This window comes from Lolium rigidum, chromosome 7 (assembly GCF_022539505.1).
Source record: "Lolium rigidum isolate FL_2022 chromosome 7, APGP_CSIRO_Lrig_0.1, whole genome shotgun sequence".
Classification (NCBI taxonomy): Eukaryota; Viridiplantae; Streptophyta; class Magnoliopsida; order Poales; family Poaceae; genus Lolium; species Lolium rigidum.
Genome location: NC_061514.1, coordinates 179,329,441 through 179,347,051, shown reverse-complemented (window position 1 = coordinate 179,347,051; position 17,611 = coordinate 179,329,441). Strand labels below are relative to the sequence as shown.

At 47.6% G+C, this 17,611-nt stretch overlaps 2 protein-coding genes across 2 annotated transcripts; both read left to right on the top strand.

Annotated features, from left to right (window-relative positions):
• Positions 1 to 3,087: 3,087 nt before the first annotated feature.
• Positions 3,088 to 10,960, top strand: LOC124674805 (peroxidase 50-like). Its single transcript, XM_047210860.1, has 3 exons — positions 3,088 to 3,458; positions 3,581 to 3,947; positions 10,262 to 10,960. Exons 1-3 carry the CDS (start codon positions 3,243 to 3,245, stop codon positions 10,654 to 10,656), a joined length of 978 nt encoding a protein of 325 aa, XP_047066816.1. The 5' UTR covers positions 3,088 to 3,242; the 3' UTR covers positions 10,657 to 10,960.
• A 5,573-nt stretch (positions 10,961 to 16,533) lies between these two features.
• LOC124678497 lies at positions 16,534 to 17,292 on the top strand. Its single transcript, XM_047214373.1, has one exon. The coding sequence runs from the start codon at positions 16,649 to 16,651 to the stop codon at positions 16,976 to 16,978; it is 330 nt and encodes a 109-aa protein (XP_047070329.1). The 5' UTR covers positions 16,534 to 16,648; the 3' UTR covers positions 16,979 to 17,292.
• The last annotated feature ends 319 nt before the right edge of the window (positions 17,293 to 17,611 follow it).

Here is a 17,611-nt window from a genome sequence, read left to right as displayed (position 1 = left end):
TCTTGAATGCCCTAGGGTGAACATTATTCTCAACCTAGTTTGGTTTTGAGTTATGAGAATAAGTGGTTGATCACACATATGATTTTAATTATGGTATTTAACACTAGGTTAATCTTAGGTTCATAATTGAAACATAAGGTATAGTTTGTGAGCAATCCTAGGGTTCTAATGAGATTCACCTAATGACAATTGGTTTGACTCTCAACTATGGCCTGGTTTGTATTATGATCACTATAGTGATACATAAACTAGGGTTGAGATTTAATTCTAGGGTGTAGAGATGAGATGACACCATATTGCATGAGCTAGGGTTTAATCTCCCCTAACCATGATAAGGTGGTTACTTGTTTAATATTTCATGTGCTTCACTATTTATTAAGGATTTGGGAATTGGTTTGATCTCCTACCAACTAACTTCTATTATTAACCTCACTTTAATATTAAAGTAACTATAGTGGTTGTAGTTCTTTTTATAGTTAACTTTGGTCATATGGTTTGATGTTTTCTCACCATGTAAAGTATAGAGTTTTACTCTAAAGCTTTCTTAGATGAAGAACAAGTGGAATGTATGTGTGGTAGAATTCTACTTGTGATCACCAAGTGATTCACAAGTAAAGGTTGGGTTATAAGTCTAGGGTTGCTTACTAATGATCCCCCCATAATTTTATGTGGTGAATGATATCTACTTATCCTATTAGGGTTTATCTTTTCCTCACATATCTCAAGAACATGATCATGGTTAGACATGATCAACTTGTTCTTGATATTAATTCCTCAAGTTCTTAGATTTTATGATCATCACTCAATTTATAATGATCAAGGTTTGGCTTCCTAAAGTATATCTCTCCTGAGTTAGGTTTATCACTTCTAAGATCAAGTATTGTCTTGATCATCTAGGGTATAATATCTCTCTTATAGTTTCTTGATTGGACATGGCTATGGTGGTCTCAATAGATTATATCCTAGGAGAATGCCTGAGATATTAACTTAGGTTTCTCTCAAGAAATGATGATTTAAATACTTGGATGTATATCCAGGGTTTAGCTCAAGGTTTGTTAATGCTTCTCTAATAATTATAATAGAACTCTCACCTCTCTAGGTTTGATGTATAATAACATGGAATAGAGAAGGATAAATATTTCTAGGGTTGATCTCCTTGTCATGATTCCATGAATGAAGTAAAATGAATACCATGGGGTTCATGGTAGAATCAAGGATTAGTTTAAGACATGGGAAAGATAAGTCTAGAATAGTTCTCCATTATATTGTTACTTGATTTCCCATTATTTGTATGTTCATATATTATGTCGGGGAATTCCATATTATGATCTTTTATGAGATCAATCATTTGATCATTGATTCTAGTGTTGTTGTGTTGATTTTAATTCCATTTGATCTAACCCCTTAGATCAAATTATCTCTACCCAAAACAATGTTTTAACAAAGTCACATTGAGGTTTATAACGCTTGACTTGATGAGCTACTTCAATTCCACCAAGGTCAAGTGAAACTTCGATTCATTGTGACTGTTTTACTTTAAAGCGCGAAAATTCCCCAGATTTTCTATGCATGAATGCAATGCACACATCTGTTTCCTCTATTTTTGTAACCCCAATACCTGGGATATTACAGTAATCCTGCATATTCTTACAGAAACTACATGGACAATAGATGAAACCATTCGACCGCCTGTTTGCCTCAGCCACGTTGAGAAAATAATGCATGCCATTAATAAACTCGGGATGGCACCGGTCACCGTACATCCATTGTCGACTCATCTGCATTTTATATGTATATCAAAAATCATTAATTACACAACATCGTGGATATATGAGTGACCAACTTAATTAATATTCAAGTTCATCACATAAAACTATTTTTTTTATATAGAAAAGAAGAGGCTCACCGAGGTGGTACGGTGCCGGCTAGGGGACGACGCTGGCGATCGATGGCGGTGAGGACGGGGATGATACTAATTAAAACCTACAAAACATACCATAATTTCAGCTCAAATTGCATATAAAAAAATAAAATCCCTAACTAAGGCGTTTCATTGAACACCTTGCTAGCACTAGAAAAATAGTACGAGTTAAAACTACCAAAGAAATGAGCTAAATTAGGAACGCCGGAAGGAAGGATGATATTGCTAACCCTTGGATAGATGTATGCCCTTAATCTTGTTAAAATGGTGGAGAAAAAATAGAGATTTGTTGGAGTGTGAGAGGTGCAAAAAAATGTGAGAGGAGAAGAAGAGAAAAATGAGATGAAGATCCAGGGACGGGCTCGCGATGTGAGATATAGGTGGCACCCTTTGGTACCGGTTCGTGTTACGAACCGGTACGAAAGGTCCAGCCCTGGCCCCACACGAGCCTGTACCTCTGGCCGAAGACCTTTCGTACCGGTTCGTAAGCCCCTCACGAACCGGTGCCAAAACTCTTCGCCCGCCAGAGGTCACAAACCGGTGCAAAAGACGCCTTTGGTACCGGGCTTAGATGGATGCCCCATTTTCTACTAGTGAGGTAAGTCCTACATCGTTCGATTGATTGCAACTGAGTTCTTTTTCAGTGAGATTGCAACTGAATTTTTTTCCAGTACTAAGTGGGAATGCAACTAAGAAAAATAACCAGAAACGTTAGATTTGCTTTGTAGTTTGTGCTAGTTTTGAGTTATAACATGGATTGCAACTAAAATTTAATGATATCATCTGACTGCAAACTAAGTTAGCTCTTAATCTACAGAGAACCCATCACACCTATAAGTATTTTCCTGCTCGCCGTTTATTTCCGAAGGGAGGTAGTCTCTGTCAGAAATTTTGAGGAGAGCAGAGGTGAAATTTTGAGAATTTCGAATTTTAGTACGTACTTTGTTAGGAGTGAGACGAAAATCACACTCTTGTGCGCCCATATTGTTCCCGCCTTGATATTTATCTGGGTGTGTTTTGGAATATTTAAGTAGCATCGTTTTCGTCCCGCAAAAAAAGGTGGCATCGTTTTCAGATCACTGTCAAGAAGGCAACGCACATCCGCTGTTTGCACTTTCAGTTTAATGGAGACCGCCATCCATCATCAGTGGCGTTGTGTGTGACCTTATCCTCCTCTTCTGTTGGGTGCCGGCCCCCACCACAAAACTCAAACTTGTCGTCGCCGCTAATTCTCGGCTCGCGCTCCACTACCGCCCATACAGTAAGTACGTATACCATTGCAGCTGTGGCGCACGCTAAGCTAAAGGCAGCTAGGAACGATATGGGCGGCCGCGGCGTCATGAGGTTCCTCCTCCTTGTAGCGGTGGTGGCCGCGAGCGCCACCGTGTGCGCGTCGCAGCTCAGTCGAAACCACTACGCCGCCGTGTGCCCCGACGTGGAGACCATCGTCCGCGGCGCCGTGGCCAAGAAGTTCCAGCAGACCTTCATCACCGTCGGCGCCCTGGTGCACCTCTACTTCCACGACTGCTTCGTCGAGGTAAGAAATATGACGTCGTGGTCGCCTATGCGCGCGCCCATCTCACGGCCGGTAGTCGGTACGACAGCATGCATGCCCAGCTGAGCCGGGCTGATACCCGTGCGCATGTGTATACGCTGCAGGGTTGCGACGCGTCGGTGTTGATCGCGTCGACGGCGAACAACACGGCGGAGAAGGACAGCACGGCGAACCTGTCGCTGGCCGGCGACGGGTTCGACGCGGTGATCAAGGCGAAGGCGGCCCTGGACGCGGTGCCGCGGTGCCGGAACCAGGTCTCCTGCGCGGACATCCTGACCATGGCCACCAGGGACGCCATCGCGCTGGCCGGCGGGCCGGCGTACGCGGTGGAGCTGGGGAGGCTGGACGGGCTGAGCTCCACGGCGGCCAGCGTCCCGGGCAAGCTGGCGCCGCCGTCGTCCACCCTCGACAAGCTCACGGCGCTCTTCGCCTCCAACGGGCTCTCGCAGACCGACATGATCGCCCTCTCCGGTACGTGCTAAGTACGTAGTTAATTAAGTCTAGTACGTAGCTAATCGCCCTATCCGGCTGCGTTTGCTTAACTTGCACTTTGAGATTGATCGAGCTGGGACGATGATGAGTGCTAGGTAGGTAGTCCAAGCTTCCACACAATTCCAAATCAGACACCGGGCTGTTACCTGTCCTGTTTTGGAGTGCGCAAAGCCGCCGACTTCTTGACCGGGTCTATCAATGGGGAAGACGTCGAATACGACGGTACTACAGTACAACGTGCCGACCCACGATGCCATGACCCTGTCATCTTTGGTCATGCCATGCCATCTTTGGCCATCAGCTTCATAATAATGAACTACTAGTTTAGATTATCCACGGGATTGCTAAATATATGCTGACTGTTTTTTCTCTGGGGTTCGTCAGTCAAACCTCTCAGGCTCTCACCTTTGAATGCATTGTCAATGCTCGTGCGCCACGCATCCTTCCTCTACGGGATTTGGGTGATTGATTTGCTGTTAGAAAGTGTTTTTGTTCCAAAAATTTGAACGCCAACGCGATTGAATGGGGTCCATGGTAATGTAAATGGGATTGCGTAGCAACGGATTGGCGCCAACGATTCTGTAATTTGATTAGTTACAGTGAGAGGAGGTATGCCTTAATTGTGTTTGGTTAACGATCAATATCATGGAGGGAAGGAGATACAGGATGTCATCGCTTTCCCACACAGAGCCATGGATGCAGGGACAGTCGCTACCGTTGCGTGTCATTTCCTCGGAAGAAGGATGAAAGGGAGGGACAATATCTAAACAGAGCACGTCGAGGCGAGCATCCACCCAACGTATTGATATCGCCATGGAGGAAACGGAGTCATCTTGCTCTAGCCCTTGCGATCTGGTTGCAGGGCACAAACTAAGAGCATGTCTAACATGCCCCGTATTTCGCTGCCCCGTATAAGTCTTTTATTTCGCCCCGTATCGAAAAACTGCTCCATTTCGAGCCATTCCGTCTAGCAGACCCCGTATTTCGCCCCGTATTTTCAAAAATAAAAACCCCGAGAAGTTCATCTTCATTGATCATACTAGGGATCATACATACATATTGATCACACTACAGATCATACTACATCTAAACCTACGTCTACTCGTCAAGGATGACGTAGGGGATGAAGGCGATCCTCGCCGCCTCCTCCCGCGCCTCCCGCGCCTCCCGCGCCTGCCGCTCCTCGAACTGCTGGACGGCGGCGATGGCCGCCGCCTCCTCGTCTGCCTCCGCCCGAGCTTTCTCGGCGGCCTCCGCCTCGGATTCGGCCACCGCACGGCGGTAGGCCGCCTCCTCTTCCGCCGCCGCGTCATCCTCCTCGCCGCCTCCGCTTCCTCCGCCGCTGGTGCTGCCGATGGTGGCCCTCCATGCCGCCAACGCCGCGCGGTCACGCTGCCACTGCGCGCGCCATTTCTCGAACGCCTCGCCGCTCATCGGCTTGAGCGGCGGGTCCTGCTTGTACCACCGCCCACCCGCGGCGTACTCCCGGAGCGTCTCCGGCACGTACGACGCGCCGGCGTGCTTGCAGGCCGCGCGACGGCTCCCGGCGGCGGAGAGCTTGCACTTCGGCCGCCACGCATCCTCTGCGGTGTCCGGCGAGCGGGATCGCTCGATCCGCTCGCCGGCGACGCGCTACCGCGGCGGCGGGAGTCCATCCCGGCTTGGGGGTGGAATGCGGCGCGGAGGAGCGGCTAATTGCTCGCCGGAGCGAGGAGGAGGAGGCGGCGGCGCACGGCGGAGCTAGGGTTGCGAGTGAGGGTTAACCCCTCACTCGCACCTGCGCCCACTATATGTACGGGGCGACGGGGCCGATTTCCTGGGCCCCGTATTCCGCCGAAACGGGGCGGCCCGAATACGGGGCCTGCTAGACGGCCCAAACCGCGCCTGCCCCGTATGTCGCCGGAATTTTACGGGGTGGGCGGGTTATACGGGGCCTGTTAGACATGCTCTAACAGCTCCAGCTCTAATACCATGAGATGAAATGAAAGAGCCGACAAGATATCGGTTTTTTGCTAATTCTCAGATTTACATCATGATTCATGAACTTGATTTGCAATTGGAAATTTTCAGTTGCAAATGACATTGCAAGTAGACAAAATGCCTCCGAATCATTAGATTTACTTCATGATTCATGCTAATGGTGAGTTGCAACATGGATTGCAACCGAGATTCGATGACGTTTTCTGAACGGGACTCGAATTAGCCGCACCCCACAAAATACAGGGTCTTATGCCGACCTGTATAATGGGCCTATCTCCTTACATAAATATAGCTTTCAGGGTTCCTAAATTTATATAAAAAAAACTTTATTTAAGGGTCAGCAGATGTTTGGCATTTCGTTCTAAATGTTTTGTTGCCTATTACCTGCTAAAAGAACCAAAATCTAGACCAGTACAACGGTTAGCCCTTCTTCTTTGGGCAAGCAAGTCATGAGATCAACTTCCAAGTTCTCTTTTACTGCAAACTTTTCTACACGTTGTAACAATTACTTAAAATTATTAAAGTTAGCTATGATGACCTTCCCTAAAAAAAACTTTCAAGTTTTATATTATTATTTTTGGGGTTTGAATGCCTTGATAACATGTATCCCAAGTTTCCAACCAAACATGTTTTTGGAAAATATATGCGTCGAAGAGAGGGACAGATCCGAAGTTTTTTTTGGACGAATGTCTGGGCAATGGTATGCATGAGCTTTTTTGCATACCATTCGCAAGGAGAAGACGTCTTGCTTTTGCAATGTACTATTCGCTAGCCTAAGACAATACTTAGAACGCACCCCACCCCAACCCTAACCTCTCCCGCACCCCACCCTCCGCCACCGCCGTCGCCGCCGGTAGCGCCGCCAGGGCAAAGTCCCTCGGGGCGTGACGGCGGCGGGGGGCCTTCCTCGTTGCCGCGTGGAGAACGGCGGCCGGATCCCCACCTCCTCAATGCATGGCGGAGCAGACGCGCGTGGGATGGGCGACGACGGCTGCGGCCCTCCTCCCGTCGGCTGTCCCCTGGCGGACCGGCCGGCGCGGTTGGGATGGGCGGCGCTGCGGTCTCCCTCCTCTCGTCGGCTTCCCGCAGCACTCCGGCGGGGGTTGGTGGTGGGCGGCGGCCAGACCCTCGGTCTGCGCCATGCCATCCACTCCCGCCTCTCGTCGGTGCGTGGAGGCGATCTCGGGCATCTTCTGCGACACGAGGGCGCCCGGGGCAGCATCCTTGGGTTTGAAGGAGGAGGTGGCCTCTTCTTCGCCGGAGAGGGTCGGCCTGCGGTTGGTGGTGGTGGATTTTTGATCTATCATCGCCATCCGGCGGTGAGATGGAGGTGCATGGAAGCCGGCGAGGGTGTCGCCGGTGGAGGGTTGGGTTGGCCAGCCCGGGATGGTCGCCGACGTGGGGGTCCGACCTGAATAAAGGCGGTGGTCCTAGGGCCTCTCTTGCGTGAAGAGGAGGACCTATTGGAGGCCTGGACTCGTGATCTGGCCGGAGGGTTGAGTTCCGGAAGGCTCCGGCAGCGAATGTAACAGTGCTTTGCCTGGAGTTTGCTGGATCGGAGGTATTCAGTCGTGCGCACCCATGCGTTTATTCCGACCGTTTGGTTCTGGAGGGAGCGGCGCGAAACTCTTTTTCTGTGTTGACATCAAGTGACTATGGATCCATGATGAAAGTCGGAAGAAGAGAATTTCATGAAGGCCGGAGGGGAGGACTAGCTAAGGGAGGTTCAAGTCTCCGCGATGTTGAGGGGCTTGCTTGGTGTCCGGGCTTCACAGCAGCGGTATGAAAGTGGATGCGACAACACATGTGAAGCGCAGAGTCCTACCTTTCAGGGTGAAAACCCAAGGTCTGGCCTTAACTGGTTGTGCCTGACAGTGACCTTGGTGGACGCATTGTTTTGAGAGTGGGGACTATCTTCAGGGTGAAAACCTAAGATCTTTGATCGGGCGACGACGGTGTCTGAGCACTGTTCCATTCTTGGAGGCGTCTTTTTTGGAGAGTCTACAATTCAGGTGTTGTCATGGCGGTGGATGTATTGCTGTTGTTAGGCTCGAGATACTGTAGCAGGACTTTTGTTTCTTAGTTTTCTTTTCCTTTTTTTGGCTGTGTGCATCCGTAGTGCCATTAGGGTGGTGCGTTGTTGCAGAGGCTGGGTGTAATTGATATCTCTTGATATTAATATATTCCCTTTATCGAAAAAAAGAGCTTTTTGCAGAGGCGGGAGAAAGATAATGGTGCAGAATATTTTATTTGTTAAGGGAAAAAATCAAACATATGACAAGTTAGTTTTATTTTCACTCGACTATTTTCTTAACTAAGGTATCAAGATCCAAGCAATGAAATGTTTGGGCATCATTTTACAAAAAAAAAAAACTGCTCGGTTCCATTATGTAAGCCATATAGTTTTTGGCATGAAAATTACAGAACACATATTGAGGGAAAAAATATATCCAGGTTTAAACAGGATTAACCCTGAACAATTGACTTGAGAAAATAGAAGACTTTGGATAATATAAGAAAACGTAAACTAACCCTGAAAAAATTGCCTAGATAAGTGGTGCAACGCAATACACCATATATTCTTGTTTTTTTTAGTAAAACCAATACGGCTTATATCTTTTTTCGAAAACCCGCAGAAGAGCTGCGCGTCATTGTATTAAGCTTAAAGAGAGAGAAAACTGATCCAATTTATGAGGTAAATCGGACCCAAAACCCTTACACATGAAAACTAAACGGCAAGCCACACCCAAAACGCGACAAGCGAACACACACCTAGCCCAACCACCAGCCAAAGAGGCGCAATGGTTGGGACACAGAGCGCCGAGACAGCGTCACAACTGAAGCAAACCACCTCCAAGCAGACCCTAGCTCCAGGAAGGTACCCGTCGACGGCGACGTACAACCCACCCAAAGCGCCGAGAAGTAGCAAGTGGACGGCAGGACATGGCCAGACCTGAGAACAGCGACGCTAAAATGGGATGTCGGCACTAGTGTACATAGCGCCCTAGACGCCCACGCTCCGAGTGGCGGCCAGCCGTGACCTCGATTACCAACTTTGGGCTCCACGAGCGAACCGGATAGCGCCTCCAACGAGGGAACAACGCCGTAGCGCCGCCACTATATGAGCCAATAAGATGGATCTAGGGTTTGCCCCGTTGCTCGGGAGAGGCCATGATGGAAAGGCCTAGACGACACCTTCAAGAAGGTGACGATGTTCGCGGGCGTCGTCATCGTCCTGCGAAAGCACAGAATTTCTCCCGGCCATTCCATCAACCCCAAATTCCATCCAAGTAACCGTACACCAACAGCCGGAGATGCCACCCACATAGGCAAGCACTTGACACTAGGGAGATGACCGCCGCCAGCTTCACCCGGCAGCCCAGAACGTTGCCAGCCATACCTTCCACAACCCCTTACTAGCAGGCAGGCAGCGAAGGCACTGGGTGACCTCCGGCCACGGCAGCAGCAGATGACCGACGAGAGAGAAGCCGCGCCCATGCCCTGCCGCCGCGTGGGCAAGCCGAGAAGCACAGGCGGCCAAAGCCCGGGCAAGCCCAGATCGGGCCCCGCGAGGGGCCTTCCTGGTCGGAGCCCGTGAGGGCGCCACCGCCCTGCCACGCCGTCGGCAGGTCGCCGCAGCCACCTCGCCGCAGCACAATCCTGCTAGCTCCGCCGCACCACACCACACCGCCGCGACCGCCGCCGCCAACCTCGCGACCTCTCGCGTCGCCTACTCCCTGCGCGAAAAGGAGACGAGAGGAGCCCGCAAACCCTGCCCTCCGCCTTTGGCGGCCGGGCGCCGCCACCACCGCCGGCGCCGGTGACGGCAGCGGCCGGGGGGGGGGGGGGGCTCGGGATCTGGGGCTTTTGTTTAGGGTTAGGGGAGCCCTCCAGAGACGCCCGTGCGAGTGACCATACGACTTATATCTAGTAATGTTTAGGCATCGAGTGATATCTTTGGAATTTGCATGATGCATTGTTTCATCCAGTTCACCATTGTAGAGGTTAGACATGCCATGTTTTATTACTTCTACTCCCTTCGTCTCATGAAACTTGTTTAAGATTTGATAAAATTTGGATATATCTACAATTTAAACGGAGGTAGTACTAAATAGTGTCTAAGATACGTTTAAATTTTAACAAATCTAAGACAACTTTCGTTGAGATGGAGGAAATACTTGATATTACCGGCTGAGCTATCTTATACCTCGTGACATGGACTGCCAGCAAATCCATTCCTGATGTTTTTGTGTATCAGTTTTATTTTTCTAAACAAATCCTTATGCTTTGCCTTGTTGAACAAAAAAATGCAGGAGGGCACACTGTGGGACTGGCCCACTGCAGCACATTCGCTAGCCGGCTCCGGCCGACGGTGGACCCGACGTTGAGCCCAAAGTTCGCGGCCCAGCTTCAGTCGTGGTGCCCGCCCAACGTGGATGCACGCACGGCCGTGCCCATGGACACGGTGACGCCGCGGGCCTTCGACAACCAGTACTTCAAGAACCTGCAGACCGGAATGGGCCTGCTGAGCTCGGACCAGCTCTTCTACACCGACCCGCGGTCCAGGCCCACCGTGGATGCCTGGGCCAAGAGCGAGGCCGCGTTCGACAAGGCCTTCGTGGCAGCTATTACCAAGATGGGCCGCGTTGGGGTAAAGACCGACGCGTCCCAGGGGAACATACGCCACAACTGTGCAGCTTTCAACTGAATGGATTCAGCTACCGTCGCACTTCGATTCTTTCTCTAAAAAAAGAGAAGGAACAACTCTCTCTTCGCGTAAAAAGTATACAGGAATACACTTTGCTTTCTCGTTCTGTGATATAAAAAGAATGAAAAAGTGTGCAAAGTGATAGGGATGGTTTAAATAGTACGTTGACTCTAATTGTTGTACCATTTCTTCAAGGGGGGAATATCCTAATTGTTTGTGATGGTTCAGTTGGTGATCTACAGGGTTTGTCAATGACAATGATAATATTTTATTTTGAACTCGAAAGTTTCAGTGATTCAATGTAGAGAGGAGAAGGTTGTTTGCACAAACTTGGTGGTAGGGTTTCTCGTTTATAGAATACAAAGTGCCCATGGGCTCTCGCGAGGGGAGATCTAGAGGCGATCATGGCAACCGCCGCCGCCGCAGGTTACTCTACCGTCCACCGGTCGCTACAACGGCTGGAGGATGAGGGAATCTCAGATCGGATGAACGGTTCCCATAGGATCTTCGAGTTCATCATGTATGGGTAGGTCGGTGCCGACAAGAATAAATCTCCTTCAGCCCGCCCAAATCGGTATTCTTTCCTGGAGGAGCGTTGGCGGGCTGGAGTTAGTTAATCATGAGGCATTAGGCTTGACGTGTTAAAGGTTTGTCTATGGGGGCATTCAGTGGATGAGATGATGTCGCAGTCTATTGGTGTCCTCAAGTTCTACCTCTGCCTAATAAAGCTCGGCCAGGTACAACTTCATCAAGAACTTGTGAGTTTGGTGTCCCCCATCTCCGTCCGACCTGGGATTATCTCCCGGCCTTTATCGGTACTAGTTTTCTGGGACGAGGATCTATCGAGATCGTAGTCGCCGACATCTTCTTGTCTACGTCGACAACTTCCCAGCCGCTGCTTATACAAGTGCCTGGTTTTTTTCAAGATTTTTTCCGACACGAGCTTTGCTACGCCGGAGGCCTAGAAACGGCATCGAGCTTTGCTCACGCCGCGCCGTCGAGGTTGCAGAAAGAAAACAATGATGAACTTTTGAAGGACTTATATTTTATTTCTTTTTGTAAAAATGTTCTTGTAAGAACTGATTTATGGCTTTATGTCTTTCCCGCAAAAGAAAGTGTATAGAGTACAAAGGACAAAACATTTGAGTTTTATGATTAAAAAAACTCAACACAACGCGCTTTGGTTGCCTGCTGCCAATCAAGCTGAAGTAGCTGATGGATTAGTTGTTCAGGTGAACCCTGAAAAACGAAAAAGGCCAACAGTGCTCCATGTAATTCAACTTGTGTAGTTCTACTGATTTAGCCTCTCACTATATTCGAATGAATAAATTGAGAACAATCACTTTATCAACATAACACACAAGAAACATATATTTCTTCTCCGTGGACATGCATGGTCCAACGTCCAAGCTTTAAAGCTTAGCTATAGATGCACATACTGTAGTTCGGTGCATGCATAGCTAGGCAACATGCAGTTAGAAATTCTGCATAGCATCGAGGAGATGGAACACTTTTGCTTCAGTGTCACCCTATACAAACTTGACCTCCTGAGGGGAGCCAGGATCCCATGATATTTTTTACGGGCTAACTTATACCTTCAATTCTAATGGCGGGGAGAGAGATACCGAAACACACCTCGAGATGGAATGCTAAACTTTATCTCATACATGATTGCGTCCCTTGAACAGTGCCAAGAGACATGTCGTTTTTGCTAGTACCTTCGGTGGAGGTCGAGTGGAGGCCCCAGTAATCAGTCGCGAATTTTGGTATGGGCATTAAGGTCGCCGCCGACCGATCGACGTCAACAATCCAAGCCGGATCCGGGAGGGGACAAGAATGCGTTTATCCAGGTGTCGATCAATCTATGAATTAGCCAGCCTGAATTATTGGCCTTATGTATGTCTGGCACGAAAGGGTTCAATTAGTGGCTAATGAATCTTGTCTTTTATGGTGAGAAGTTCATGGTGGTGTTTGAGTGTCCATTGACACCTCAAGAGATTGAAATGGCGGCCGAGTGCGTGACTGATCAGTGGCCATTGTTTGCAAGCTACTAGTGTCTGCACCAAGCACGCACGAACAAGGTCAGAAAATATCTACGGAGGAAAGAAGAAATACACACAAAAAATGGCTACCTGCAACGAGATGCAGTGCAATGCTAGCGAGCGCTCACTGCTGGAATGGCATGTTAATTACGCCACTATTTGAAACCAGCAAGTAGCTAGTTACAGTTTGATGACCAGTTGGTTATCTGAGCTAGTAACCTGAGAGGTCAAAGACATGGAAGGCTTCAGTGCCTGAAGAACTGGCACGCTTTATTTTTTCCAACCAGGATTTCCTCGCTTTCCGTTGCTCCCGTAACGGAGTGAGCGATTCAAACATCAAAGCAAAACATGAAAAACAATCAGGTTCGAAAAACTACACGGTTGGCACTACAGGTGCACGGCTACGCGCGAGTTGACAGATGGAGCTCGGCTCCATGGAGTCCTTTTCTGAAAAATTCAAAAATACAACATTTTAAAGATCGAAAAGTTCAGAAAAATACATAGACGTGGATAATGTTGTAATTTATCAACGTGTGAAATCTCAACCCAAGGTACCTTGTAATCGGAACTACATAAAAATGTTAAATCAGACATGTAGTGGACAGTGCAAAATTTCAGTGCTCTCAAATATGTCAGATATTGTTCTTTTTGTAGCCCCAGCATAAGGTATTTCAAGTTAAGACTTTGCATGCTAGTAAATTCCAACATTTTCTACATCTAGGACTTATTCAAATCTTTTTCCAAGGGTGAGGACAACCTGTGAGTAACTATCCCCTTTTGTCGTCGCCGAAAGGAGAAGAGAGCATCACCATTCCACCAAGCAGTTGCCAAGGATTTGAGTACTGGTAAGAAAAAAACTCTTGGAGGGGCCTGGGATTTGCGTTAACCGTGGTAACTGGTGATTACTGGTCGACTACTGGATGAATTTTTCAAACAAAATTTGAATTTTAAATTTGGTAACATCTAAACAATTTGAATATAACTAAGTGATGAGCACAAATCAGAAGTTGGGGACAACTGAGTTTGTGTATGGGTTACGCTGGACGGGTAATACATGGGGCTTAGGTAGGACGACACCAGACAGACCAAATTCAAACCAAATTCTAATGAAGTGCGATTTTTGGCACGACAAGCTGCGTATTCAGGTAACCACCACATTTCATAGGACACCGATTTCTTTCTCTCTCTCCCCTGGCCATTTCTTTTTTTTTGAAACGAGGTCCCCTGGCCATTTCTAAGACAGCGTATAATTGCATCAACGTATTGTAGTTTTAGCACAACCCACACCAAAAGGAACTAAGCGTGAAGCCAAACCAGCAATGAAATTATTATGTTGGGTCCTATCTATCAGTCTACAAAGACAATCAGCACCAAGATTAGACAAAAAAAAAGAGTGCTAACTTTCAAAGTAGGGGCCACCATAATTGGCATGATTGATTCAAGAAGAGAATAGTACTTCATGATGTGGGCGCTTGTTCCGCCCTATTTGGTCACGCAGATCGCCATGATCAATCAGCAGATTTTGCTGCAAACTCTGGTCCTCGCAACAGGACAAGTAACTTAGATCATCGACCCTAGAATGCAGGCGATATCTTGATTAATTTAGAGGAATGAAAATTAAGAAGTTCAGGAGATTGCTCATGAGGGAAGAAATACAGCCGTCGATTCCCAACAAAACAAACAAAACTAAAGGTCCACGTAATGGTTTATTTTACGTTAGCATTACAACTACTACGTGGTCTTTAGACAGGTACACTTTATTTTCTGAAACTGGAGGGAGAAACTGCGTCGTTGCTTCAGAAGTTCAGATAGCTGCTACTCGTACTTTAGTTCGATCGAATTTGTTTGCGCAGACCCTTGAAGAATTCTCCTCCATACTAGCACGGCTGCGTCGATCATACACCCATCGCCACTGTCCATATAACGGCTGGCAACAGTCCAGAAAATGATGTCTCATCCAGCTTCAGAGTGATGTGCATGCATGCATGATGCATCACCTAATCGTCTGATATGGAAAGAGGGACCCAATTTTCCAAGCGAGAAGCGAAGTAATCGGGCTCTGACAATCAAACGATTATTTCTGAATAGTGTACACGCTGATGTCCAACTTATTACGTTTCTCGGTCGAATAAAAATTAGTTTAGTTGGTGATTTGGTAAGTTTTTTTTTAAAACAGGCTCTGCTTCTAATTTTCCACACTGCCTAACATAAAGCTGCTACACCAACAGCATGCAGATTCATCAATTTCTAATCGCTTCTTTCTGAAAAGCTCTACAAAGCTCATTATCATTTTCTGTGCTTGCCTTTTCATCCTCTCTCCACAAATTATCATCTACTTCCTCCGTTTTGAAATACTCTGCATTCTAGATCTAAAATTTGTTCTGAAATACTTTACATTTTAGCTTTTAGTCAACAAGAATACGAAAAACGAAATGTAGCTTGCATTTGTTGTTTACTAATTTAAGTAGTACTAATAAATGCACTACTAATTTGTCTGATTTTTTTCTAGAATGTACTCCCTCCGTCCACAAATAAGTGTACATGCGGGTATTCCAAGATAAATTATGAAGTGGAGTAAAAATGCATTGGGAAGATGCATCTCTCCTCTTTAATTCTTTCACCTCCAATGAGCTAAGTGCATGTAGAAAATAAAGAGAACATGTGCTCAATATTATTGGGTTTGATTTCCGTGCGATGAGAGAGAAACAATTAAAGTGCATTGGGAAGATAGAAGTACACTCTTTTGTGGATAAAGTTTAGAGCTAGATGTCCACTTATTTGAAGACGGAGGAAGTAGACTAAAAGAGAATGGAGGAAATACCTGAAAATCACTAGGTGTAGAGCAACCAAACAAAATTCTATAATAATTTGTGGCATGATCCAATAGGTCCTTATCAGCTTCAATTTCGACCTCCTCATTTTTTAGTCTAAAAGTTGTATTCTTCCTCCTATTCCCATTAGCCACAAGCCACTCTATGGGAAAACTCAGTAGTATTGCCTCCTCTTAGAAAACAATCAATCTGCTATACTGAACAATTTATCTGCTTCATACAATTCCAATAATTCTTTTTTAAATGGTATCTAGCTGCCAACTCTTCTGCAGTTAGATTTTGTATCTCCTCAAGGATTTCCAAATCCTGAAGGAATTTCTTTGGTCCTCTTCAATTGAGAGCCTCTCAAATTCCCCGGCCTTTCAAAGTTTTTTATAACAGTTTTTAGCTGGCTAACTAAGCTAATTCACAGCCAACCAAGAATTAATAACCCCATCTAAAAAAATATTAACCCTGGCGGTTTGATCAAGACGTGGGGTGACACGTGGAGCACCTGGCATGTTTCACTTCCGAGGAGTGTGTGATGATGAGAAGCGCCTGAGTATATGCGTCTTCTTTGCGATCGAAAAGAACTCGAAGTTTCAAGTAGAGTAGAAAGAAAAACCAAATTCGCATCGATATCGACATTAAAGTAACGATTCGTGCTGTGAAGAGTACATACAGTGACGGGCAACTAATTCTAGGGTTCTAGCCTGTTGGTCCTGTGGCGCCAGTAAGCGCGCACGTGATGGAGCGCGGCGGAAAGCGGTGTCGAAGACGCGGCACACGGCGGCGCCGACTGCCATCCATCCACCTGGGCACTCGCCGGACTCCGGCGCGTCCATGTCAGACGGCGAGTGAGGTCCGTGACAAGTTGACGACAGAGGTCGCCGTACGTCGGGTAAAGATCGTAAAAATGCCGACGCGACAGAAACAGAATGGGTTCCTCTCCTCTCTCTCAAGTCTCAACGGTCTCGCCTATAAAGCCGAGCTCAACGTGCGCCACAAAAACAGAATAAGAGAGGAACAACACCAGCAGCTGAACAGAGGAAAAGATTTCTCCGGCCAGCGTAGGCACATCGGAGGAGAGAGAGGAGCGGCGCAACGCAGTTAGTTAACCCCCAGCGCAGTAGCAGAAGCATGTCGTGCTGCCTTCGCCGTGCTGCGGTGCCGGTGAAGCGTGTGTGGCTCGGCCTCCGCTGGCGGCTCCGGCGCCGGCGAAGCGGCCTGGGCGAGCTGACGAGGGAGGTGCGGACGTGCGAGTACGACGACGTGCACGTCATGTGGGGGCTGCTCAGCGGCATGGACGGCAGCGCGCCGCGCAAGTACGTCTACGTACCGGTACCGGAAGACTCGGGCGCCTTGGCCGCCGCCGCGGCCTCCACCGGGGCGAAACGGCGGAGGAAAAGGAGGGCCGACGCCGAGTCGGCCGCGTGGAGCCGCCTCTTCTCCTCCTGCTGCGCCTTCTGATCAGAATCCGAGCTGCTGCCTCGCCAGGTGGCCGGATTTTTGAAAGAGTAAGTACGGACGAACTAGGAAAAGATATTCTATGGAGTATAAATCCTCTCTAGCTCTTGGTTCCCGATCGATTGCAGCGATGAAGCAGCGATCGTGGAGAGACAGACAGAGTGAGAGTGATGAGCCAGCCAGCTCTAGTTTGATTTGAGTGTACGTATGCTGTATTGAGTGTTGTAAATACAGGCTGCTCTGCTTCCATCTCGATGTAAACCGATCCATGTCAAATTAACATGATCACCTACCGGGGACAATTTTGATCCTGGCTACTCTAGGAGTAGCTTGGTTTTCTATTTGTTTGCCCGTTCAACATCAATTAGGGGCATTAATCACTGAGTTGACAGATACCACCCTATTTGTTTCCACGAAATGAGCTTTCGTCCTGGTTTTTTTTTTGAGATGCTTTCGTCCTGGTTTATAAATAAAGCAACCGTCGGTATGTCTTAAACAGTAGCCTCTCCAAAATAAGTCTCGTTCCATTCATAACATATATTTTCTAAATAAGGCTTCCTATCACCTGCAAACTTTTGGCTCGATATTCTCAAAATGTTCTTTACTTTTGTTATAGCAGATAAATGTAACAATAAT